This window comes from Sorex fumeus, unplaced genomic scaffold, assembly GCF_029834395.1.
Source record: "Sorex fumeus unplaced genomic scaffold, SorFum_2.1 ptg000024l, whole genome shotgun sequence".
NCBI classification, from domain to species: domain Eukaryota; kingdom Metazoa; phylum Chordata; class Mammalia; order Eulipotyphla; family Soricidae; genus Sorex; species Sorex fumeus.
Window position 1 is genome coordinate 53729790 of NW_026606081.1, and position 25527 is coordinate 53755316.

General features: G+C 55.4%; 1 protein-coding gene across 1 annotated transcript in view; it reads left to right on the plus strand.

Annotated features, from left to right (window-relative positions):
- CSMD1 (CUB and Sushi multiple domains 1) overlaps positions 1–25527 on the plus strand; it is a 968167-nt gene that overhangs the window by 788541 nt on the left and 154099 nt on the right. The window contains exons 10-12 of the mRNA XM_056113926.1: positions 5696–5817; positions 14729–14832; positions 17490–17602. Of these exons, the coding sequence (XP_055969901.1) occupies positions 5696–5817; positions 14729–14832; positions 17490–17602 (339 nt within the window). The remainder of the gene's footprint in view (positions 1–5695; positions 5818–14728; positions 14833–17489; positions 17603–25527) is intronic.

Below are 25527 nucleotides of genomic sequence, written 5' to 3' on the forward strand. Positions count from 1 at the left end.
CCTGCAGAGTTTTACCAGCCTGGAGATGTGACCAGGAGGAGCCAGTGAGAACCACGGGGGTCCCAGGATAAGGCCTCTGCTCCCTTGGGTTGAGTTAGGTTCAGGTTAGGTTCCCGAAGGATTTCCCTCAACTTGCCCACTCGCCATTTACTAAGCGTCTTCCTTTCTGCCGGGCAGAACCGACCTTTTCAGTAACAGTGAAAAGGCTTTTACTACATGAAGCTGATTCTTCCCTGTGCGAGGTCAGAGTCAGGAACAGGGATGCGATTCCCTGCGCCCCTGGCTTCCCAGGTACTCTGAGCAGAAATTTAATTAAGTAGACGTACTTTGCGCTGGGGGGGAGGGGGAGGAGAGAGAACACACCCAACCGTGCTCAGGGCTGGCGCCCGGCATTGCTTCCAGCCATGTGGGTGCCAGGGATCGAGCCCAACTTGTTCACAGGCATCTGCTGAATTCTCTCTCCAGCCCCTGCCCATCAGCTTTGTGTGAGTTTGGACAGGGGCAGCCATACCAGGCAGTGCTCAGGGCTTGCTTCTTGCTCTGCACTCGGGAATCCCTCCTGGCAGCCAGGCTTGGGGGACCCTGTGGGCTGCCGTGGACCAGATCGGGCCTATATGCCAGGCACATACACTGCCCTGTGCTACACCTTCAGTCCTGCACCGCTGATTCTCCAGACTCGTGTTCAGGCACTAGATTCTCACTCTGTTAGTAACAGTGTCAGGTGGACAGTGTCCGGACAGCAAAATGCCCACTCCATCAGGCTCCCTCCCTGGGCCCCACGCTGTTGCCCCTCCCCCCGCCCCCTTAGAAACCTCATTGAACTGAACTCAGCATGTTGGTTCTTTTGTGTTTGTGTGTGTGTGTTTCTGCACAAGATTGTTATTAGTGGTAAGAGAAAATGGGTAACAAACTATGAAGGGCACTGTTCAGAGGGTGAGAGGCAGATGCATGAGAAGGTGCAGAATAAATGCCCCAATCCAAAGATATCTGAGAATTTTTTTTTTTTTTTTTTTTTTGCTTTTTGGGTCACACCCGGCGATGCACAGGGATCACTCCTGGCTCTGTACTCAGGAATTATCCCTGGCGGTGCTCAGGAGACCATATGGGATGCTGGGAATCGAACCTCAATCGGCCACGTGCAAGGCAAATGCCCTACCCGCTATGCTATCACTCCAGCCCCTATCTGAGAAAATTTTTTAAGGTTTTTTTGTTTTTTGCATTTTTAAAAAAAAATTTGTATTAGTGAATCACTGTGAGGTACAGTTACAGATTTACATACTGTCATGCTTGTGCTTCAGTCATACAGTGCTCGAGTACCCATCCCTCCACCAGTGCCCATTCTCCATTGGTGTGTTGGCTCTTGAAGGTTGGGGTACAACGTGGCCTCATCTCTCTTCCCACCAGTGCCGAGTGCCCTCGCCTTGCCCTCCCCGTCTGCAGTGCCATCTCCTCCATCCATCCTTCCTCATTTCTTTAACCCAGTGCTGCCCGTCCTATCTCCTTGCTTCTTTCTCTGACAGGGTCACTGCGTGTCCTCTCACTCCACCTCTCTTCTCCCGTGCCAAGCGCAGGCTCATCTCTCCTTAGCTGCTGAGTGTCCACTGTGGCTCCGTGTGGCAGCTTCACTGTCCACCTCTCTGCAACGGATCTCGGGCTACCGCATGGCCTGGCGATTGTGTCAGTTACTGCGGAGGAAACGGGTGGAGAGAGATCTCTTGGGGTTGGTGTCCCATTCTCCCTTCCTGGGAGAACCCCCTGTGTGCATTTTCCTGCGGCTTACCCAGATGAGGTGCCCCCTGCACTGTAAACTTGATTGAATCCCAGGGAACTCATAGAGAACTTCTTTCCTCTTTTGCCTTCAAACTCCTAGGGCCTTGCACGTTTGACTTGAAATTCACTTGGGAGAATGCCGCGTTTTGCTCTTTATGTTTTTATTGTCAAGGCAAAGGAGGAAGGCTTGTGTTTTTATTTTTTAATTTTAGTTTTTTTTTCTTTTTGGGTCACATCTGGCAATGCACAGGGCTTACTCCTGGCTCTGCACTCAGGAATTATCCCTGGCAGTGCTCAAAGGATCATATGGGATGCTAGGAATCTAACCCAGGTGGGTCATGTGCAAGGCAAATGCTCTACCCGCTGTGCTATTACTCCAGCCTCAGGCTTGTGTTTTTAATGAAACGCCCCAGATTCTAGTGACGTGGAACCAACAGCCCTTTGGAGCCAGTGGTGTTGCTCAGACAGGCCCAGGATCGCTCTGTGCTGACTCCCTGATGTCATTTACCATGTTCGGGGACTCTGCTGCCCGCTGGAACTCCCGTCCTCTCCTCAGCCAGCCTCTCCTGAGCGTGTGGTCCCCAGGCCCTCTGCGTGTCCTGTGGTGGTCTGGCCCCTAGAGGAGTCTCACACTGGACGTGGGCACTGCAGCTGTTTGCGTTGGACTAGAGAGGAGAGTGAAGGCCAAAGTCCACTTAGGAGTCGAAGGAGTCCTGGGCCCCATGTGTTCCAGCCCAGGAGCTGGGGGGTGAGTGGACAGCCCAGGGGCTACAGCACAGCCCAAGAAACCTGAGACTTGCTGGGGGCTCCAGGGGCCCAGGACCCTGACACCCCCTGGCCCAGTTGCTGAATACTGCTGGGTGTGGCTCCCCACCCCTTACCCTCTGTGTCTCACCACCTGACTTGGCACCGAGGTCAACCTGTCTCCTGCTAAACACACAAGACGGACCCATGGCACAGCCTCAGTGCTGGGAAAGCGTGGGGCCCCAATGCCATCTTAGTTTAGATGTATTCAATTAGAATGTTCCTCTCCTCACTTAATTTGATGAAGTGGTTTGCTATAGAACGGCAGATTCCTAGAACTAAATTTACATACGTAGATAAAGTGTGGCTTTGTATTCCATAAGAGAAATACATGCAAAAGTAGCGTTTAACAAACGTTTACCAGTTGAATGAAAAATAGCATAAGTTGGCATTCTGAATCAGACTCCCCTCCCATCCAGCTTCCCTCTCAACATGGTTCCGGTTCTGGTTTTGTTAAAAAAGATAAAATATGGGGCCAACGGAAAAGTACAGAGATTAAGGCACTTGCGTTGCACCCAGCCGGCTGGGTCCATATCCAGCTCTGCAGAGTGGATCCAGCACCACCAGGAGTGATCCCTGAGTGCATGCCCAGGGGAAGCCCTGACCACCTCCCCGTGTGGCTCAGAACAAAAGCAAAAGCAGAATTAGATGCGATTCTTGAAGCTTCCAGCCACTCCCAAGCTGCAAGCCTTTCCGGGAGGAACAATCAGATAAATGTCCCAGATTGTTCCATCTGTTGTGTTTCAGGCCAACGGAACAAACACTTCCCACGTCTTTCCTCTCATCTGGCGATTTTGATGGCTTGATTAAAATTGAAGGGACAAAAAAAAAGTGTTATGATTTCTCATTTATTAGAAGATGCATTGCAGAGACCGAGGCTTCATTCTGGGGAAGAAAAGGACAAATCTCTCTCATGAATTAATTGGAGAATGGTCGGTGAGAAATCTCTTGCTGCCTTGAGCCACGGCACGCTGTAGGCTGGGTGTGGAGAAAGTGTCTGTCCCTAGAAATATTTCACTCCCGCGGGTCTCTCTGAAAAGATAATCACTGGGAATCGTCTTCCCCCAAGCAGTGGGTGAGCTGTATTTCACAGAAAGCCAAGAGCCGATTTTAATGAACCCGGTTCAGGATTGAGCTTCAAAGCCAGCTGTGGAGACACTGGCCAGGCCTGGTGTCCACTTGCTGGCCTTCCCAGAAATACGCGATGGTCTTCAATACCCTGAATAGCCCCAGGATGAATGCCCTCGACAGGAGGCAGATATTCACAGGCAGATATTCACTGTGTGGTGCTCTGTTTCCAGCAAACTTCCACAGCTAAGTTTACCAAGGGGGCTGGAGATGACTTACACATCTCTGACTCGACAGCGAAGCCCGTGAGTGACAGGAGCGCTTCCAAGGAATTCTCTCACCTGAGACTCTCTCAGCCCTCTCTGAAATCCTGGCCCTGACAACAGACGCCAGGGAGTGCGATGCGGGGGGGGGGGGGGGGGGGGGGGTCCTGTGTGCGAATCCCCATGGTGACCTCTGGTCTCGGCTCTGGGTCTGGGGAAGCAAAGTCTGTTCTTACGTGTGCTCTCTGCGCATCTGCTCTTCTTGTCAATCTTTCACTCTCCACTGGGGCCGAGGAGGGCCGATAAGTGACGCTCCCTGAGCATCTCTCTCCCTCCCACCCTATACCCATCAGCTGGGGCCCATTGATGTGATTTTTACCAGCCACCCCCCGGGAGTGTCCTAGGCCCCTGAGGGTGGTCCTGGCATCTGTGGAACCCCACGCAGGGGTGCAGAGCCACGAGTACAGATGCTGAGTGGGTTGTGGGGAAATCTCAGGAGCAGCACAGCCATTCACATCAGTGCTCAGATCTGATACCCGGACGCGGCCCGTTGTCCTGAGGTGGGGGGGTGGGGGTCTCCTAAGGAGGAGGTGCACACCCACTCTGGTCGGAGCTACTGGCCGGCAGTGTCTGTGTTTTACTGCATCTTCCCACATAGCGTTTCTCCTCCCCCAGGCGCTCACAGTCCTTGGCTCACAGCCGGGGTGGCAGCTGCCATCCGTGTCACTGTGTCAGGGTGTTGGTGCCGTTCCTGGGGGCGCCCAGTGCAGGCTGCTGAGGAGACCTAGATGTGGGCTCTGCTCTTCTCATCCATCTCTCCTGCTCTGGGGGCAGGGGGTGTGGGGTGGGGGGCGCCCATGCCCGCCTTGGCTCTAGTCTCCCGCGCTCTGCCCCGTGGCCTCTCTCTGCCACACCTCATTGCACCTGAGCAGGCTGAGGTGCAGTGCAGGGATGAGAGATGCTCTGGTTTTCCCTGTGTGTCCCTGCTACCGTGGCCTCTGTGGCCAGTGTCAGCAGGAGCCCTGGGGCATGATGCCACCTCTCTCTGAGGGGCCGTCACAGGCTTCCTCCTCGGCAGAGGCACTGTGACGAGAGTCACTTTCTGCAGGGTCTGTGTTCAAATCTGAAAGCGCTCGGCCATTCAGACTGGGCTGGTCAGTGCCCAGCAGTGCCGGGGGCCTCCCGGGCTGCCCAGGGGTCATGTGGCTCTGAGATGGGAGTGGGGCCTTACATAGACAGGGTCATGCCACCAACAGCTGGGCTGTGGCCCAGCTCCCAGGGTCCACTTCAGTGACCAAAGGTGAGAGTCCAGAGTGGCTAGTAGCAGCCATGCCACACCTGAGCACTGACCACAGCCCAGCTCTGTCCCTGGGAGTGAGTCCGGCAGGCCAGCTCTGTGCCCAGGGGTGACTATGGACAACTAGAGAGGTGTCCATGGCTGGGAGTGACTGTGGACAGCTAGGTCACGTGTCCACACTCCCAGCCTCGCTGGCTGCCCAGTGAGTCTGGGTTGGGTGTCCTGTTTTCTGTGACTCGGGGATGAATTCGTGGTCTCCATCTAATGTCCACAAGCCGTGTATAGCCGAACGCCAATCGCTCCTTTGCCTTCTTCTGTAGTGGTGCTCACAAAGCTTCCCCACACCTCAGCCTCCCTGGTGGGGCGTCTGCATCATGGGGTACCAGCACCCGCCGGCATCCACCACTACACTGGCCACCTGGGATGCGGGTTTCAGAGCTTTCCCGGTGGGCAGCTGAGGACTGGGGACTCTGACCTCTCTCTGTGTCTGCAGCCAGGACGTGTGGCTCGAACCTGCGAGGGCCCTCGGGCATCATCACCTCCCCAAACTACCCCGTCCAGTACGAGGACAACGCGCAATGTGTGTGGGTCATCACCACCTCGGACCCCGACAAGGTAGGGCTCGGGCTGCCCCTGGGGGCCTGGAACAGCCCCTGCAGGGCTAGGTGGGGAGGAGGAGCACCACAGGGCTGGGTGGGGAGGAGGAGGGGAAGAGGAGCACTGCAGGGGTGGGTGGGGAGGAGGAGCGCCCAAGGGTCGGTGTCTGAGTGCTGTGCCCCGGGGTGCAGGGGCTCAGCTCACAGGCCAGCTTGGCCATGGTGGTTAGGCAACAGGTCAGCACTCAGGACGACATGAGATTCCCCCGTGTGTTCACTTCCTTTGGGATCTGCAACTCAGCTGCTTTTCAGGATGATTTTCTGTTGGTTATTGAGGCGAGGGTGGCAGGTGGCACTGTGTGACCTCTGGGGCCCCAACAGCTGTGAAATATGTCACCACTGAGGAATTATCCCCGACTGAGTCAGGACGGCTTCCCACAGGGAGACTTGGTCATGGTCTGTAGGCGTGAGAGCACAGGCGGGCAGTGGCTGTAGGTGAGAGAGCACAGGCGGGCAGCGGTCATAGGTGAGAGATCATTGGTGGGCACGGCTGTAGGTGAGAGATCACAGGCGGACTGTGGCTGTAGGTGAGAGCGCACAGGTGGGCAGTGGCTGTAGGTGAGAGCGCACAGGCGGGCAGTGGTGGTCAATTTGAAAGCACAGGTGGGCTATTGTAGGCAGTGACATCACAAGACATGTCAATGACATCACAGTGCCCCACAGTGACATCACAGTGATTTCGGGGGTCATTGTTGCTCTCCGCAGCACTACGTCACAACAGCATCACAATGACATCACTGTGACCTCACAGTGGGTCTCAGTGACCTCACAGGCCCCTCCCTTGCAACCTCATGATGTCATTGGACAGACACACAGCGACGTGATGCCTCAGTGGCACATGAGGTTACTCATCTCACATGATGTCCTCTGGGGACACTTGTGGACCCCAAGACCATTGTGCTCTGCCGCACCCCTGGGCAGGGAGGCTTCAGACCTCAAGGCTGTGGCCACAGGCAGACCAGTGAGGAGACCAGGGGACTTTCTCAGCATGAGAGCTTCTAGAATGTTCCCAAGCCTTCCCGTCCCTAAGTGAAGTCAGGAAGGCAGCTCTGGTGGTCACCTCAAGGGGGGACTCTGTGGCCGCGGGTTTACCTGCCCATGGACTCCTGAGGACATTGTCTCTGGCATTGTTTGTTTGGGAGCCACACCTGGCAGTGCTCAGGGCAGTCACTCCTGGGGGGCTCTGAAGACCATGTGGTGCCCAGGATCAAGCTGCTGTCCCTGGGCCCAGCAGCTCCTCTCTCTGGACACCCTGAGGGTAACTTGGGGGCCCTGACCAGGATTGCCTGGCAGCAGGGACCCTGGCCACGGGGTGGGGGATCCCCTCCGTGAGTTTCTCCCCCTTTCTGAGTTGCTGTTCCTCCAGGTTTCTGCACATCACACAGCCACGTGTCCACCCCTCACTGGCCAGCCCCCGAGCAGGCAGGCCTCCAACTGCTGCGGGACGCCTTTCCCTGTGTCCGCACCTCCCTGAGACTCCCACCTCTGACACCTGACGGTGTCTCGATTAAGCAGAATTACCATCCAAATTAAGCAGCAGTCGTTGCCATTAAGTATAATTAGACTTAATTTGATTCCTTGGGAGAAATTCCAAATAAGGGGGTTTTCCAGGGCAGCTTGGGGTGGAGACGGGCCTGCGGAGAGGCCGAGAAGGGGCCGACTTGCAAGGGGAGGGGTGTGGGGGGAGGCTCCAAAGACCTGTCCCCCCCGGTAGCGAGACAAGGGCGGGTGGACGCATCTCCCAAGAGGCCTCAGAAGCCTGGCTCCTTCCCGGATGGGGGTGCCCATTGGACCTCTGGAACATTCTCCTGCAGGGGGTCCGGGATGGAGAGTACCTCAGCAAGTGGACTCGGGCCATTGTTTGCTTCTGTTTCCCATCGTGGCCATCGGGACCCCCTCTGGAGACAGAGTGCCCTCTGGCCTCTTTGCTCGGGAAACTTGTGGCCCTGGGCAGCGCTGAGGCAGGCAACGAACTGGGCGGAGGCGGGTGGGGACCCCTTCCGCCGGTTCTTGTTCTTGAGTTATCCTTTGGGTGGCCGAGGTGCAGACCTGCCTCTGGGCCCGAGTGTGCTATGCATGTATGTGTGGTCCTGTGTGTATTTGTGTATGTACGCATGAGTGCATTTGTGTGTGGTCCTGTGTGTGTTTGTGTATATACACGTGTACATGTGTGTGGCCCTGTGTGTTTGTGTGTGCACACATGAGTGTATATGTGTGGTCCTGTGTGTATTTGTGTGTGTACACATGAGTGCATGTGTGTATGTGGTCCTTTATGCGTTTATGTGTGTGTACGCATGAACGCATGTGTGTAGTTCTATATGTGTTTGTGTGTGTATGTGTGAGTGCATGTGTGTAGTCCTGTGTGTTTGTGTGTATACATGGTAAGTTCATGTGTGTGTTCCTGTGTGTATTTTTGTGTGTACACATGAGTGCATTTGTGTGTGGTCCTCTATGTGTTTATGTGTGTGTATGCATGAGTGCATGTGTGTGGTCCTCTATGTGTTTATTTGTGTGTACGTATGAACGCATGTGTGTGTAGTTCTATGTGTGTTTATGCGTGTGTATACGTGAGTGCATGTGTGTGTGGTCCTGTGTGTTTCTGAGTGTGTGTATGCGTGAGTGCATGTGTGTGTGGTCCTGTGTGTTTCTGAGTGTGTGTATGCTTGAGTGCATGTGAGTGTAGTCCTGTGTGTTTGTGTGTGTGTGCATGAGTGCATGTCTGTGTGTACACATGAACGCATGTGTGGGTCCTGTAGTTGTGTGTGTACATATGAGTGCATATGTGTGTGGTCCTGTGTGTGTTTGTGTGTGTGTACGCATGAATGCTGGAGCGATAGCACAGCGGGTAGGGCGTTCACCTTACACGCAGCCAACATGGCCGACCCGAGTTCGATTCCTCCGCCCCTCTCGGAGAGCCCGGCAAGCTACCGAGAGTATTCGATATGCCAGACACAGTAACAACAAAGTCTCCAATGGAGACGTTACTGGGCCCGCTCGAGCAAATCGACGATCAACGGGAGGGCCTTTACCTTTACCTTTTACGCATGAATGCATGTGTGTGTGGTCCATGGATGTTTGTGTGTGTGCACATGAGTGCGTGCATATAGTCCTGTGGTTTGTCTCTATATGTCTGAGTGCATGTGTGTGTAGTCTTGTGTGTGTTTATGCGTGTGTGTATGCATGAGTGCAAGTGTGTGTTCCTGTGTGTTTTTGTATCTGTGTATACATGCCTGTGTGCTCCTGCGGGTTAGTGTACACACATATGTGCATGTGTGTGCTCCTACGTTTCTGTGTGTACTCATGTATGCATGTGAGATCTGAGTGTGGGTGCCTGCGTGTGTGCTTCTGTGTCTGCGTGAGAGTCTGTGTGCATGTGTGTGTCCTTGAGCATCTAGGCGTGGAGGTGAGACGCCCCTGATTCTCTCAGGACCCCAGACTCAGCCATCAGTCCGACTGTCATCTCCTCACTGGCCTCCCTGGCATCTGACATGCTCCTCAGTCGGATGCTGATGATTTTCTCCTGACACTTTCCTCCTCCCCTTTGCTCTGTTTTGTGCAGCATCTCCTCCCTCTCCCCGCCCCCCCCCCCTGTTCAGCTGCACACCAGTCACGGGCTTTGGGCTCTGTGCAGGATGTGGGGGGCAAGGGCAGTGCGGAGTTGGGGCTCCCCCCAGCGGGGCAAGTGAGGGCTGTGTCCACGGCTCCCTCTGGGCCCATCTCAGCATTACGAGGTGATGTGTGGAAGGAATGCATGCTGGTTCCCCAGAGCAGGGGGCAGGGACAGGGGCTCTGGGGGCAGTGCCCATCTGACACAGATCAGGGAGGCCTCGAGGGTGGGAGTCGTGTCCTCTCGAGTGGTCTGTGGGTTTGATCTGGACATAGTTCGCGGACAGGAAGCCCCCGTTTAATATGCCACCACCTTGGGCCACTGTGGGAACTGCCCCTGAAGCATGTTCTCAGGACAGTTGGACGCAGGGACGGACTCACCCTTCGGGTGTTGCTGGGACGAGATGACCACAACCCTGACTGTGTCCTGGGAGGCAGCCCCAGCTTGCTGGCCAGGGTTTCTGGGGTCTCCATAGGTGACCCATCGAGGGCTGGGCAGAGGGATAGGGGTGCGTGGGCCCGTCCCTGGGGTGAGGGGCTTCCCAGGCACATCCCCCAGGACCTCGTGTGTCCAGACACTGGTCAGCTGCCCTTGAATGGAGGGACCCGGGAAGTCGCAGTGTGCCCCCTACCTCGTCACTCAGCTCCCTCGGGAGCCTCGGGCCACTCGTCCATCCGTGTCCTGTGTCTACTCTGGTTAGTTTGGGGATTTGTTTTCATCTTCCGTGTGCTGGAATTGCAGATGAGAAAGCAGGTTCTGTTTTGTTCCAGAATGACCCGGTTCTGGCATCTCCCAGGATCACTTGCATCCCAGCCTGCCTCTGACAGTCTGAGTTTTGTGGTTGTAAATGCACACGTGGCGTTTGGGACTCTGCAGTGTCCAGCAGCTGGTGCTCTTTAGTGGAGCGGCCACTTGTATGTAACCAGGGCCCAAAGCCCAAAACCTGAGGAGATTCCAGGAGTCAAGTGACTTTCACCAGTGGCTGCATACGTGCCTGCTCCTTGCTGTCCTTGGCTGGTCTAAAACCAGCACTCTGGGTGGGAGATGGTGCTAGGAGGGGTCAGGCCCCCTGCCCCGCCTGTGCCTGAGCTGGACTATCCCCTGGACATTGGCAGGCGCAGCCCTAGAGGCCCCCGGGCACAGCAGGACCCAAACAATGCTGTGTCCTCAGAGTTGATTCGCTGCCGTTCTAGTTAACTGGTCCGAATCTGTGCCACTAGCCACTAGCGTGTTGCTTCAAAGCCCCGTAGTAAGATGACCGTTACCAGGGCCTGCCCTCACGCGGGGAGGAACAGGCACCACCCGAAAGCCGTTTCTGGAGAAGCAGCTTTCATTTCCCGGGGACCGGGGTCTTCGCTGACTCAGAGCGCTCAGCTGAGCTATTTCTGTTTCATTGCAGAACACACTGGAGCACCCGGGCCGTGCCTTACGACACACAGTAGATTTATGACATGTGCTCACACGTGTATCCTAAGCCTTACACGGGCAAGATCCAGATAATCAGATACAGGGAAACGAGGAGGAATGGAAATGAAGATTGGCACATATTGGTGGGGGGTGGGGAGGGGAGGGTGAAATGTTCTGATTTAAAATGATCGCAAGCGAGTGCATGTCTATGTACACATTTTAAATTTATATGTAAAACAAGCTTTCCTGGTGTAGGATTAAAGAAAATGAGCTACAATTATGCAAAATCTTGAGGGGAAGCAAGTGAGAAATCCTTCCGATATGGAATTTCTCCGAGTGGGATGTGTGTGTGCGGTTGCGACCCTGGGTTCTCCCCAGACTCCACCCCCACCAGTGGCCCAGAATCAGCCCCCCACCCCCCACCCCAACAGGGCATGCCAGCTCTGAGCTGCCCAGGACTTGGAGACAAGCCCAGCCCTTGACTGCCCCCTGCCCTGCACTGCTCCCTCCCGCCCACAGGTGGCACCTCGTGCTGAGACCAGGAGCCCAGGACCCATGGGCACAGCCCTATGCTCGGGCCCCCTCGTCTCTGTACTGTGGATATAAAATGTTCCTGCTTGGGTCTGGGTGTCCGGTGTCTCTGTCAGGCAGGTTTGCACTGCCACAGAAAAGGGGGGACACAGGGGTCATGGAGAGACACATCCTCACCCTCACATCCAGAGAAGCTGCCAGTGGGGGGGATGTGGGGGCCATCGGGGATGTGACTCGGCACAATGGGGACCATTCGGACATAGCAAGGGGTGCTGGACACACTCGGGGTGCTGGACACAGTGTAGGGAGCTGGGACACAGTAGAGGGAGCTGGACACAGTAGGGTACTGGACACAGAAGTGGAGCCGGACACGGTGGGTACACCAGACATAGCGGGGGAGCTGGACACGGTGGGGGGGCGGTGTTAGATGCAGTGGGAACACTGGACGAAGTGGACGCTGGAACTCCCTCCCGCCAGGCTAGGACTCTGTTCCCGGTGCTCTGTGGCTCCGTTTCTGCTCTCGGCCACTAGGTGGTGGCACCTGCCCATGCTGTGGGTCCCAGAGTCCCTCCCGCTGGACGCGCTGTCCCCCCTGACATTCTCCTCTGCCTGCCCTGTGCTTCTGTGGGGGCTGCCCTCCTTGTCCACCCCCACCCAGCACCAACTGCCCGGGCCCCCGGCCGTGGCCCTCCTCAGTTCCCGTGGTGGCCATAGAGGACCACCTGATTCCCTCCCTGCCCTTGAAGCCAGGACCCCTGGGCCTGTGTTGCCAGGAGGGCAGAGGGTGAGGGGCTCTGCCACCCCTGGGCACAGCTAGAGGTTCCAGCATGTCCAAGTGTGACGCAGCCGCCCAGTCAGCATGATGGCATCCAGCTTCTGTGGGCTGCTCTGACCCCCATCTCAGGAAACAAGCATCCCCTCTATGCTGGGCTGGGGTCCACTCGCCAAGCAGCTATCTCTTACCCAGACTCCGGCTCCTAGGGGTCTGTGGCCCCGTGTCCTCGGCCCCAGCACGGATGCGGGGCCTTGGAGACTGTGTCCTGGGGAGTGTCCCTGAGAGGGAGAGATTCTTCAGCATAGACCCCAGCCCTGTGGCCCAGAGCACACGGCAGGGTGTTCCCTGAGTGCTGACAAGGGGCATGCCCAGAACCCAGGAGGGCTGACGGCCCATCCCACCTCACACACACACACACACACACACACACACACACACACACACGTGTCCCCTCCTCATACACACATGTGCGCAGACATGTTCCCTTCTCATACACACATGTGCCCCGTCCTCATACGCGCACACACACAAATGCACACATGTGCCCCCTCCTCATATACACAGATGCACACACGTGTACACACTTCCCCTACTCAGACACACACTGCACACATGCCCCCTCCTCATATACACACATGCACACACATGTGCCCCCCATCATGCACACACACATGTTCTCTCCTCAGGCACACACACACATGCACACACATGCCCCCACCTCATGTGCACAATCACACATGCACACATGTGCCCCCACCTCATACACACACATACACACACATGCCCCCAACCTCATACACACACATGCTGATTCCCTCCCAAATAGCCACGCACACTGATACCTCTATCCCCCACATGCACTTTTTATATGCCCCCCGACACACACACACACATACACTGATGCCACCCCCCCACACACACACAAGCACACACAGGCACTGACGCCGTGGGCTGCCCGGTTTGTACAGGGCCAGAGCCTTAGCTATGTCCTGCCCTTTCCCACTGTGCAAAGGTTCCGACACTTCTAGAATCAGCTACTTTCCTGCCTTAGTCGGCAGGATGAGACAGTCGCTGGCCCAAGTGTTAGACCCCAGGCAGCTGGGGAAGCGTTTATGCCCCAGTCCTAACACTGGGGCCCCCACCCGCGGGTGGCAAACAGATCGGAGACGCTGGCAGTCAGCAGTCACCGCTGCTCTTGTCTGTGCTCGTCTGCCCGGAGCGAACCCTGATCCATAGGAGCAGATAGTGCCTGCGTGCGCTGCCGACTGCCCGCCAGTGGCCCAGCCGATGCCACCCGGCCTGCAGCTTCCATGGGAATCTCATCCTCGTTCCTCTTCCCTGGGAACCTGGCCCTCTCCTTTCCCTTCCTTCTGCTCTCTCGGCTCTGGGGACCAGCTGGCAACATGCACGATGTGATTCCAGAAGGAGACAGACATGGGGGCCACCCTCTTAGTCCAGGCACTGGACACAGCCCCAGCCTCAGCCACTACTGGGCTGGCAAGGGGGGAGCCACGCCCCAGCACCTGATCCCAGGGGCCCACTGAGAGTGGCCGGCTGCCCTCTGTCCTCGAGAGTATCCGTGCTGCCCCTAAACAGGCCGAGTGACCACTGTGGACACCTGGCAGGGACGCCCCCCTCGACCTCTGTGTCCATGCTCAGCTCCCCAGGACCACGTCTCATCCCCTCTTGGTCCATTCCCGACCCCATTGTCCACAGACCCCTAGACCGAATGGTGCTGGAACAGGGTCACGCATTGCCCACCTGGCCAGATGTATCTTCCGGAAGATTCGATTCAAAGCTGGAGGCTCTATTGTCAGTAAAGAACGAAGCCTCGAATAAGATCCTCCTTGTGCAAGTCCGGTGGCGAGTCAGCAGACCCGTTTCATCATGGCAGTGGCCCATGGGAGGCGCCATCCTGTAGCCATGTCCCCCAGGGGCAGCGTGGGGAGCTCAGGGCCGAGTGGCCAGAAGGAGACGTCACTTCTCCTGGGACGCCTGGGTCCCTCCTCAGCAGGAAGGCTTAGGGTCCCACCCACTGCCCTAGAAGTGTGCCCTAGAGAGACGGTGTGTGTCTTGGGGAGAGTCATCTCAGGTCACACGGAAAGGCAGTGTGAGTCACCTCAGGTCACACAGAGTGACGGTGTGTATCTCAGGAAGAGTCACCTCCGGTCACACAGAAAGACAGTGTGTGTCAGTGTGAGCCACCTCAGGTCACACAGAGAGACCGTGTGAGTCATCTCAGGTCATACAGAGTGACAATTTGTGTCTCAGGGAAAGTCTCCTCAGGTCACACAGAATGGTGGTGTGAATTACCTCAGATCATACAGAGAGACGGTGTGAGTCACCTTAGCTCTCACAGAGTGACGGTGTGTGTCTCGGGGAGAGTCACCTCAGGTCACACAGGTAGGAGCTGCTGCCTCCCGGTGTGCCGCCCTGAGAGCCTGGGGCCGTGGAAGGGCCGCAGCTCAGGAATAGCAGCAAGCACGGCACTGGCATGGTGGCATGGGTTGAGTCCGGGCTGCATGTCTGACGCCACCCCCTGGCCCACAGGTCATCAAACTCGCCTTTGAGGAGTTCGAGCTGGAGCGCGGCTATGACACCCTCACGGTCGGCGATGCAGGGAAAGTGGGCGACACCAGGACTGTTTTGTACGTGTAAGTATGTCTCTCCCCACGTGTGAATACACAAGCCACACATCTGTGCCCCATCACATGGGAGTGTCGTTCTTCTCTGCCGCGTGAGTAGCTGTGTGTGCAGATGTGAATGTGTGTATGCATTTGTGCATGTGTGTGTGCATGTGTGTGCGTGTGTGCCTGTGTGTGTGCAGACGTGAGCATTGTGTGTGCATGTGTGTGAGCATGTGTGCATGTGTGCGTGTATGTGCAGACATGAGCATGTGTGTGCATATGTGCGTGTGTGTGCGTGTGTGTGCAGACGTGAGCCTGTGTGTACGTGTGCATTTGTGTACATGCGTGTGCATGTGTATGCATGAGTGTGTGCATGTGTGTGTGCGTGTGTGCGCGCATGCATCATTAGTCTTGTGTGTGAGCGTGTCCTTTACTTCTCTTGCCACATGAGAAATCACATGTAGAAACCTGCATCATGAATGTGTGGGTCCTGTTGACACGGTGAGTTTAGCATAAGCATGCAGTGGGCTTCTGTAGCACACGCAATCACGTGTGAACATGAGTGTCCCCTGCCCTGCTGGTGTGGTTCTGACTCTGGCATTTCACAAGTGCCACCTCTGAGTGGTTTCCAGTGCAGGGCCCCCAGAGGGCGAGTGAGTGACAGGGGGCAGGACCAAGCATGGGTGCCCACAGCAGAGCAGGTGACCCTGGGGGACGAAGACGTCCTGCCCCGCTGAGGACATGGGGAGGGTTTGGAGGGGGGAGGGGGGGTTGCCGAGGCTGAAGGAAACAGAGAAATTGCTGCTTTTTGGCTTTCCTTTATTACCCAGCACAGTGGATTTAAGGTAAGACATGAAAAAGAGCTGTTTGCAGAGGCTATACATAGAAGCAATCCTTTCTCCATGCACCCACATAGCCTAGAGATTGTTAGTCAAGAGAAATGGGGGTGGGGGGAAGCAGAAAATAAACCAAGTTAGAGGGAAAGTGATCAACCCACAGCCCGCTCTGCCCGAAAGTGTCAGCCCTGAGCTAGGAGATGAATAGAACGATGGTAGTAAAAGTAGGATGGGGGATGGGAGACCGTGCAGGGGTAGGGTGCCGGCCTCATGTGCACTGACCCTGGATCCACCCCAGCACCACCTGTGCCCCCCCCCAAGGGTCTCCGGGAGCTGCCTGAGCAGGGCCAGGACCCCAGCACTGCCAGGTGTGGCCCAGGCCCCCAAACGATGAGGGGGACAGTGATGAGGCCAGCATGGGGAGGCGTGTGAGGAGGAGGAAGATGGCAGTGTGGTTGCTGAGAGGATGATGTGATGAAGGTGCTGGTGATGAGAGCATCGTGCTGACGACCAGCCCTTGATGGGCTGGGGAACAGCAGACTTTAAGGAGCCAGGACCAGCAGGCCCCCGGGGGTGTCGCTGCTGGGGCCGGCCGAGGCAGGGAGCTGACATTGAGGCTCACAGGTAGCATCTCTGCCTGAGACCCAGGAAGCCTCAGGCCCAGGCAGGGGGTGGCCTCCTCTGTGCCGGCCATGCTGTGCCCAGTGCTGCCCCGGGCCGGTCTCTGCTCTGGTGTCTCTGCACCAGACAAGCCTTGAACTGACCACAAATAGGGGATCACCTGGTCAGTTTATCAGAGCAGAAGCGTGGGAAAAAAGTCAGGTTGTTGAGGCAAAATTCGGGTGATATAGTTGTATTCACGCATGGCAATTAGCTATTGTTCCTTTGAAGGTGGGTCTGATGGATAAGTAATAGAAAAGATAGGTGATCAATAGGTGCTAGCTAGTAGACTGATTATTGTAGGCAGATGGAAAGACTGCAGAAGACAGATGGGCAGAGAGTGATGGTTGACGAGAGATGACGGGGAGAGGAAAAGGTGGAGGTGGAGTGCCAATAGGAAGAGAAGATGGGGAGGTGACACTTGCATAGGCAGGTGACTCTGCACATACAGAGACGCACGGACAGACACATGGACGCAGAGATGGACAAGCACCTACAGAGACGCACAGACATGTGGATACAGAGACACACAGACAGACACATACAGAGATGTACAGACAGACACGTGGATGCAGAGACAGACAGACACATACAGAGATGCACAGACGGACACATGGACAAAGGGACGCACAGACAGATATGTGGACATAGAGATGGAGAGACAGACACGTGGACACAGAGATGGACAGACAGACACATATAGAGATGCAGAGACAGACATGTGGACACAGAGACAGACGGACACATGCAGAGACGCACAGACAGACACATGGACACAGGGGCGCACAGACAGATATGTGGACATAGAGATGGAGAGACAGACACGTGGACACAGAGATGGACAGACAGACACATATAGAGATGCACAGACGGACATGTGGACACAGATACACAGACAGACACATACAAAGATGTACAGACAGACATGTGGATGCAGAGACAGACAGACACATACAGAGATGCACAGATGAACACATGGACACAGAGATGCACAGACAGACACATGGACAGAGACAGACGGACACATACAGAGACGCACAGATGGACATGTGGACACAGAAACGGAGAGACAGACACGTGGACACAGAGACAGATGGACAGACACATACAGAGGTGCCGGGTGGTGCCCCCTTCGGTGAGCAGGAAGCCCCTCCCCGAGCCTTGACTGATTCCCCCACCCCTCCACAGCCTCACAGGCTCGAGCGTGCCCGACCTCATCGTCAGCCTGAGCAACCAGATGTGGCTGCACCTCCAGTCGGACGACAGCATCGCCTCGCCCGGCTTCAAGGCCGTCTACCAAGGTAGGGGCTTCCCCAGGGGGTGGGCACTGGCTGGGAGTGGGCTGGGGCGATGCCCCTTGGCACCCAAGGACAAATCAAGACCACTTCCTCATGCAAGGGCATTGGGGCCGTCCCCGGGGCCAGCCTCCTCCCCCACAGCCTTCTCTGTTCGGTTCAGGAAGATCAACCAGAAGCTTCACTACCTGGCCTCACCGCCCCACCCACCCACATGACACTGGGACAGCCCCCACCGCACCTCCCGCTCTCTCCCCTGCACCCCTCCCGCTCTCTCCCCTGCACCCCTCCCGCTCTCTCCCCTGCACCCCTCTCACTCTCCTCTACACCCCCCCTTTTCTCACCCCTGTACCCAGCTCTCTGGGGGCTGCTGGGGTCCGGCCAGGACTCTGAGCCGCAAGTGACCAGCAGCCTTCCACTAACCCGTGTGCGGGGAACTGCACTTCTTCACCTCCGCCCCTAAAGGACTCAGGGTTGAGACCCGAGGATGGGATCTTACCCGGGGTCTTCAGCCTGCAAGGCGCACCCTGCCCTTTTCCCCCTGTCTTCTTCCTCGCCTTGGGACTGCACAGTGGCATCACTGGCGGGTTAAGTGGCAGGTGCTTCCTGGGCTCACCCCTCTGCCCCTTCTCTGTCTCACAGAGGCACTACAGTCCCTGGGATGTGTGTCGTGGGGCTGTATGTCTGGCTGTGCTGAGTACGGTGGGGCGGTCGGGGACAGAGATGCCTGGGCAGGGCCTGGGATGGGGCAGCGGCAACCTCTGACTCCCATGTGCCTTCCCAGGCAGGGCCCGGCACCACTGCCGCCGTCATCCTGTCTCGAGTGGAGGCCTCTCCTGAGACAGGGGTCTGTGGGCTCAGAGTCTGCAGGGTCACACGTGAGCCCCACCTGCCTGGCGGCAGCCCTGCTCCTTACCGTGTGGACGTGGGAGCGATGCTCTTGCTTTCGAACAACCTGGGGGAGACCGAGGCAGGAGGAAGTGTCTCCCATGCTTCCCGAGCACGTCCTGAAGAGGGACTCGGCTCGTGACTCGATGAAGCCTCCAGACTCACCCACAGACCGGCAGGCAGGGGCCTGGCTTGCCCTCACCCCAGGAGGTGCCCAGGGCCAGGTTGTACCCCGTGAGTTGACAGGGAAATGCAAATCAGTTACAACAACATGCCCCATTCACAGTGCTCGAACTTCCTAAAGAAAGTGGAGGGAGGGTCAATGGGGGCAGGGTGCACCTTGCAGCCTGAGGACCCCGGGTCAGTTCTGCACCCCTCCGGGAGTGACCCTCGAGGACAGAGTCAAGAGAAGCCCTGAGTACATCTGGATGTGGGAAGGAAAGAAGGGAGGGAGGGAGGGAGGGAGGGAGGGAGGGAGGAAAGGACGGATGAAAGAGGGAAAGAAAGAAAGAAAGAAAGAAAGAAAGAAAGAAAGAAAGAAAGAAAGAAAGAAAGAAAGGAGGGAGGGAGGGAGGGAGGGAGGGAGGGAGGGAGGGAGGGAGGGAAGGAAGGAAGGAAGGAAGGAAGGAAGGAAGGAAGGAAGGAAGGAAGGAAGGAAGGAAGGACAGGAGAGGGAGAGAGGGAGGAAGAAAGGGCAGGAGAGAGGGAGGGAGGGAAGGAAGGAGGAAGGGAGGGAGGGAGGGAGGGAGGGACCTTGTCCTGCTGTTCCTCTCTCAGGAGTCGGAGCCCTGCCTTGATTGTGGAAATCTTCCCCTAAATTCTGCATCCAATCGCAGCCTGTGCTGCTGGGGGGAGCCATGGGCTTGCTCATTTTCCTCATGCAGCTCTTGCCAAGGAAACCGAGTGTCATCAAGAATGTGATGACTGTGATGTTATATACGAAGAACATGATCTACTCCAGAGGGTGAATAATCTCGCAGAGTTAAGCCAGTCCAACGCCCCGCTCACTAGAGCACTCCTCTCCTTGACTTTTCCCTTTTTCTTTTCCTTTTAAATTAGTCTTGGACACTGCTATGGTTGATCTTGTTTCCCACTGTCCCCTGGAATGTGTTTATTCTCAGTACAGAGAAATCCGACTGTGGATCCAATTCAGGGGAGGGAAAGACAGGAAGGAGGGGTGCGGATGCAGACACGCCCCCTGGTGGGGGGGTGCGGGACTGCAGGTGCAGGACTAAAGGTGCAGACAGGGTGGGTGGGGTGAAGACACCGCCCCCTGGTGGAGGGGTGCGGGACTGCAGATGCAGGACTAAGGGTGCAGGCAACGCCCCCTGGTGGAGGGTTTCAGGACTACAGGTGCAGGATTAGGTGCAGACAGGCTGGGGTGGTGCAGACACTGCCTCCTGGTGGAGGGGTGAGGGACTGCAGGTGCAGGACTAAAGGTGCAGACACCGCCCCCTGGTGGAGGGGTGCGAGACTGCAGGCGCAGGACTGTGGGTGCAGACACTGCCGCCTGGTGGAGGGGTGCAGGACTGCAGGGTGCAGACACCAACCCCTTGTGGAGGGGTGCAGGACTAAAGGTGCAGACAGGGTGGGGTGCAGACACCGCCCCCTGGTGGAGGGTTTCGGACTGCAGGTGCAGGACTAAAGGTGCAGACAGGCTGGGGTGGTGCAGACACTGCCTCCTGGTGGAGGGGTGAGGTACTGCAGGTGCAGGACTAAAGGTGCAGACACCCCTTGTGGCGCAGGGGGTGCAGGACTAAGGGTGCAGACACCGCCCCACAGTGGGGGTGCAGGGCTGAGGCGGTGCAGGGCTGGCCCCCTGGCAAGCTGCATTCCCGATGCTGCTCTTCTCCCTAAGTGATGGCTGTAGACGAGGATACATCAAACCAAGTGAGCCGCAGATCGGGTTTTTATGAGTTTTCCCCTTGAACAATATTATGATAAATTCACACAATAGCATTTGATTTTTTCCCTCCCCACCAGGAGGATCAAGCACAGAAAATGAGTTTGCCCTTCAGTCTTTGAAGTTTTGTGAGGCATGACAAGCTCGGGCTCAGGATGGGAGGGAAGCTGCTCTATGCGAGGGAGCAGCCAGGTTGCCCCCCCCCCGCTCTGTCGCTGCTCATTACGCTTCCTGCTCTTTCCCTGCCACGTAGCTTATGTTTAGGGAGAAGCAGTACAGGATGTGGGGACAGGACCATGGTTGCCCTTGAGCTGACCTTCACTTAGAATTCCCACCTCCCTCACCCTGAGTCATGCCGTGTGAGTGCATCACAAAGCAGGCTGTTTTTGGTGCTCGTTTTAAGTCAGGAACACCCTTTCATGCTTTGTCCAAGAATGGTTGCCGTTGATATGATGGAAAAGGTCATTTGTGGAGACTGGAGAGATTACTGCAGGGGTTAAGGCACTTTCCTTGCACTCAGCAAACTCCACGTGTCTATGCCTTTGACTCAGATACAGATCTTGAGGCCCTATGTGCCTCATTACAGAACATATCAAAGATTGCTGTGAAAATACACACTCTTCTTTCTAGAGTGTTTATCATCAGATTATTAAAGATGAGGCTAGAAGACACGCGAAGTGGTCCAGGAGCTGGTTCAGCTCCGTTGCAGAGCGCAGTCTGACTCAGAGGCCAGGAGAGAGTCCGGATCCCAGTCAGGGGGTGTCTCTGCTCAGGCATCTCCTCAAAAGTTTCGGTTCTTCCTGCTGCCTTCCACGACCACCCCCACCGTACTACAGGTCATGAAAGTATATGAGAGCTTAACCAAAATCTCCTACTTATTTTGTTTTCTGGTGATTTGATTGATAACAACCAGTTCTTCAATACTGCATCTCAGAACATATCGTTGTATCATGGAACATCAGGAGGGACCAGTGGCTGGTGCTCCTGACCTAGGCTTTGCTGGAGTCCAGTAAGTGAAACATCTGTGGACTGTTCTCATTGAAGATGTATGTTCTGACATTGAGTAGCAGATTCTGCAGTGGTGGGCATGTCCGAGCCAGACCCACAGCCCACAGCAAGGCCAGCGGCTGTTCCTGTGGCTGAGGCTCACTCAGGAAAGCTCCTAGAGCCCTCAGAAAGATGCAGGTCATTGAACTGGCCATTCTGGAAAGAGGAAAGATGATGTAAAGAACAGTGATTATTTTGGGTTATTTTTCTGTTGGGGGGCCACACCTGGTGGTGATCAAGGAACCATATGTGATGCCAGAGATTGACCTGGGTCAGCCGAGTGCAAGACTAGTGCCCTCCCCACTGTCCTATCACTCCAGCCCTCAGGAACCTGGTGATTTATCGCCATTGTATGGGCCCCTGAACACAGAGAAGGGGAGCAAATTGAGGACCTGGGGAGTTGCCATCAGCAGAAATGAGGGGAACTGAGTACCCCAGGGTCTGAGTCCCCAAGTTGCTGCCCAGGAAACACCCGGTGCCCATCAGTGAGCCCCATGGCACCATGGTACACCTCACACTCACGCTGAAGCCTTCGACCTCTCCCAGGGGAAATCGGCTTCCACTGGGGTTATTTGGAATCACTCTGGGAAGCTTGTGGCTGCCGCACATGGGGGCTCATTGGTGAGACTTCGGTCTCCTTTGCTGTGGGTCATCTCCCGAAAGCTCGGCATTGCTAAGTCTTCTCTGGAGCTGGAACTTCTGCTAAAGCTCCAGACTGAGGCTTCTGGAAGATTCTTCTCAGCTGAAACCACCTGCAGTGCTGCTCTACCTGCTGGGCTGCTTATTTCTATTTTTTTTTTAATTTTTGCTAAAGCACCCTTAGTTGTGGGTGTCAATTAAACAATCATTATGCAAGATTTGCACATTATGGCTTGCCCCTCTGTAGCCCTCCTATAAATCATTCTCAACTGTAGAAACTTAAAAAAGAACGATTGAACGTCAAATCTCAGGCTCTGGAAGGAAGGTGCTGGTTTCCTAATGAATTCAGGGCCAGGGATGGTGGGCATTGTCTCCAGATAATGGGATTTGACAAAACTGCTTGGTGTTGAGCTGATTAAATCACAGGGCTGTATCTTAAAGCTCTTAGCTTGTTAGTTATCTCTCAAAGGGCGCAGGGCCCATTTACCAGGTCAGCTCATTGCAGATGCCAGAGAACATGGAGCTTCCACAGCAATTGATTCGACATGCAAACACCTCCTCTGTCTAAGGAGACTGCCCCCGGGGAGGACTCTGAAATAAGTGCATGTGTGATTTCCAAATTGGATTAAAAGCATTTATTAGTAGCCTGAACAAGCTAGCTACTTATCTGTAGGTTTCCCCATAATTTGGTGGTGGGGGAGGGGAGGTTGGGGACAGAACATACCAAAGACCAAGGTAGTGAATAGAAGTTTCCCAGTGACCATGATTTGAGGAAAAGTTTTGAATATCAGACCTGCGGGGGCTGCTCTGACACCGTCTTTGGGTAACAGTGACAGCACGGCTGATCATCGGGGGTATTGATAGAGCGTGAAGTTCCCAGGACTGTGGACCCATCTGTTCCGGAGTCACCAGTACCAAGGGTTTCTGTCTCCTGTCGTTAAACACTTCCCCACTCAGCTTCCGGATCCTGCACTTTGTTGATTCTAGTGTTTCCCTCTGGAACTCCGGCATGCTCGTGGGGGGCTTGTTGAACCCACAGAGGGACAACCAGTGGACATGCATCGCATGGACAGAACATGAGAGGGGGGGAGCTTTAGGGGCATGTTTTCAGGGCGAGGAGGAGGAGGACAGTGAGTGGAAAGGACCCACCACAGTCTTGGCTGCAGGCCCTGAGGCCTGAGGTCCTGGCCAGCACCCAAATGTCCAGCAGGTTTGTCCTGACCCAGTCAGAGCCCAGAGAACTAACGAGGAGGCGTCTCCCGCAGAGAGGTGGTCACACTCACCAAATGTCAGGCCTTGGGCAGTCCACTTTAGCTTTCCCTAGTCCCCGAGGGTCCTCTAGCTCCCAGTGGGGAGAAGGCAGGGGCAAGGCTGCACTCATGCAGACGTGCGTCAACCGTTTTTGCCAGGGTGTGGGGAGCAACTGAGGGTCCCGTGCCATTAGCCATGTTCACCGCACCCAAGCTTTCATTTGAGCGATAGCACAGCGGGTAGGGCGTTCGCCTTACAAGCGGCCAACATGGCCGACCCGAGTTCGATTCCTCCGCCCCTCTCGGAGAGCCCAGCAAGCTACCGAGAGTATTCGATCTGCCAGACACAGTAACAACAAAGTCTCCAATGGAGACATTACTGGGCCCGCTCGAGCAAATCGACGATCAACGGGAGGGCCTTTACCTTTACCTATCCTAAATATTACCTTGGGCTGGAGTGATAGCACAGCGGGTAGGGCGTTTGCCTTGCACGCGGCCAACATGGATAAGTTCGATTCCTCTGCCCCTCTCAGAAAGCCCGGCAAACTGCCAATAGTATCTTGTCCGCACGGCAAAGCCTGGCAAGCTCCCCTTGATGTATTCAATATGCCAAACACAGTAACAGGTTTCACAATGTTACTGGGCCCGCTCCAGCAAATCGATGAACAACGGGAGGACAGTGACAGAAATATTGCCTTGTAGCCGAGGTCACAGGGCGCCTTGGATCCAGGGAGAGCTGCTTCCACCGAGCTCAGACGTGGTGCAACTCCCCCCGGGCCCAGAGCCACTGCCGGCGCCAGGCCAGCACCCAGAGGCCCCCACTCACTCATGCCACCCTGCCGCCACTAAGTGCCACCAGCTCAAGGGCTAAGCAGGGGCGGCGGCTGAGGCTGGCACAGACGAGACTGCTATGTGCCCCCAACCACTGCTGGATGTTGGTGCCAGGTGAGGCTGTGCCAGCACCAAAGAAGGGCACTCGGGTGTGTGAAGGGACAATCACCGGAGTCACCATCCCTCTGCTTTGCACCCAAGTCCTGCAGGAGCTTAGGAGTGGACACACAAGAGCAAGGACACACATCTGCCTACCCTGAGACCCTCCGAGGCCCCTTACCTCTCCCAGCACAGACCTGACCGGGTGCAGAGACAGAACTGGGTGCCACCCAGGGCCCCTTTTGTGGGGCTTATGTGCACCTTCCCGCCCACTGCCCTTCCCGCCCACCTCCTCTTCCTTCCAGTCGTCTCCATGCACTCCTGCTTCTACAACCCACCGCATCCTTCCTTGCAGCTCTGCCCTGACAGATTTCCTTCTCTCTGGTCCAACAATGCCCAGAAAAGGCCTGACACCGAGTTATCCTGAGACACTTTGAGAGTGAAAGAGTGACTGGCTGAATCCATCCTTGGCCAATAGCTTCAGGGACAGGCCAGCATGTAGCAAACACCACATGCATGGGTGGGTGGATTTGAAGCATATTTCACTGCACTCAGGTTTGAAGGAGGAGAGCTTTGGTTCTGCATCTTTCCTTTCACCTCACCTGAAAGCTGCAGAGGCCTGCATAGTTTATAACATGAATCTCAGTAAAGACCAGGTCAGGAGCAACAGTGATGTAAATGCCCAGCACAGAAGAACGAAGCCATTTGTGCCAGATTTACATAAAAACTGACTGGACTAGTCATATGGAAACACAATTTCTAGTTTTTTGAGGAATGCCCATATTATTTTCCAAAAAGTCAACATTCCTACCATCAGTGAAAGAGACTCCCTTTCTCCCCACATCTGTGCCAGCACTGGTTGCTCTTGTTCTTTTGATGTGTGCCAGTCTTTATGGTGTGAGTTGATATCTCATTGTTTTGATTTGCATCTCCCTGATGATTAGCGATGTAGAGCATTTTTTTCATTTGCCCTTTGGCCATTTGTATTTCTTTTTTGAGGAAGCTTCTGTTCATTTCTTCTCCCCATTTTTTGATGGGGTCGGAGGTTTTTTTCTTGTACAATTCTACTAGTGTCTTATATATCCTGGATATTAACCCCTTATCAGATGGGTATTGGGTAAATATTCTTTCCCATTCCATGGACTCTCTGTATTTCGGCCACTATTTCTTTTGTGGTACAGAAACTTCTTAGTTTAATACAGTCCCATTTGTTTATGTTTCCATTTGCTTGGTCAGTGATGTTTCATCCTTAAAGATGCGTTTAGCTTCAATGT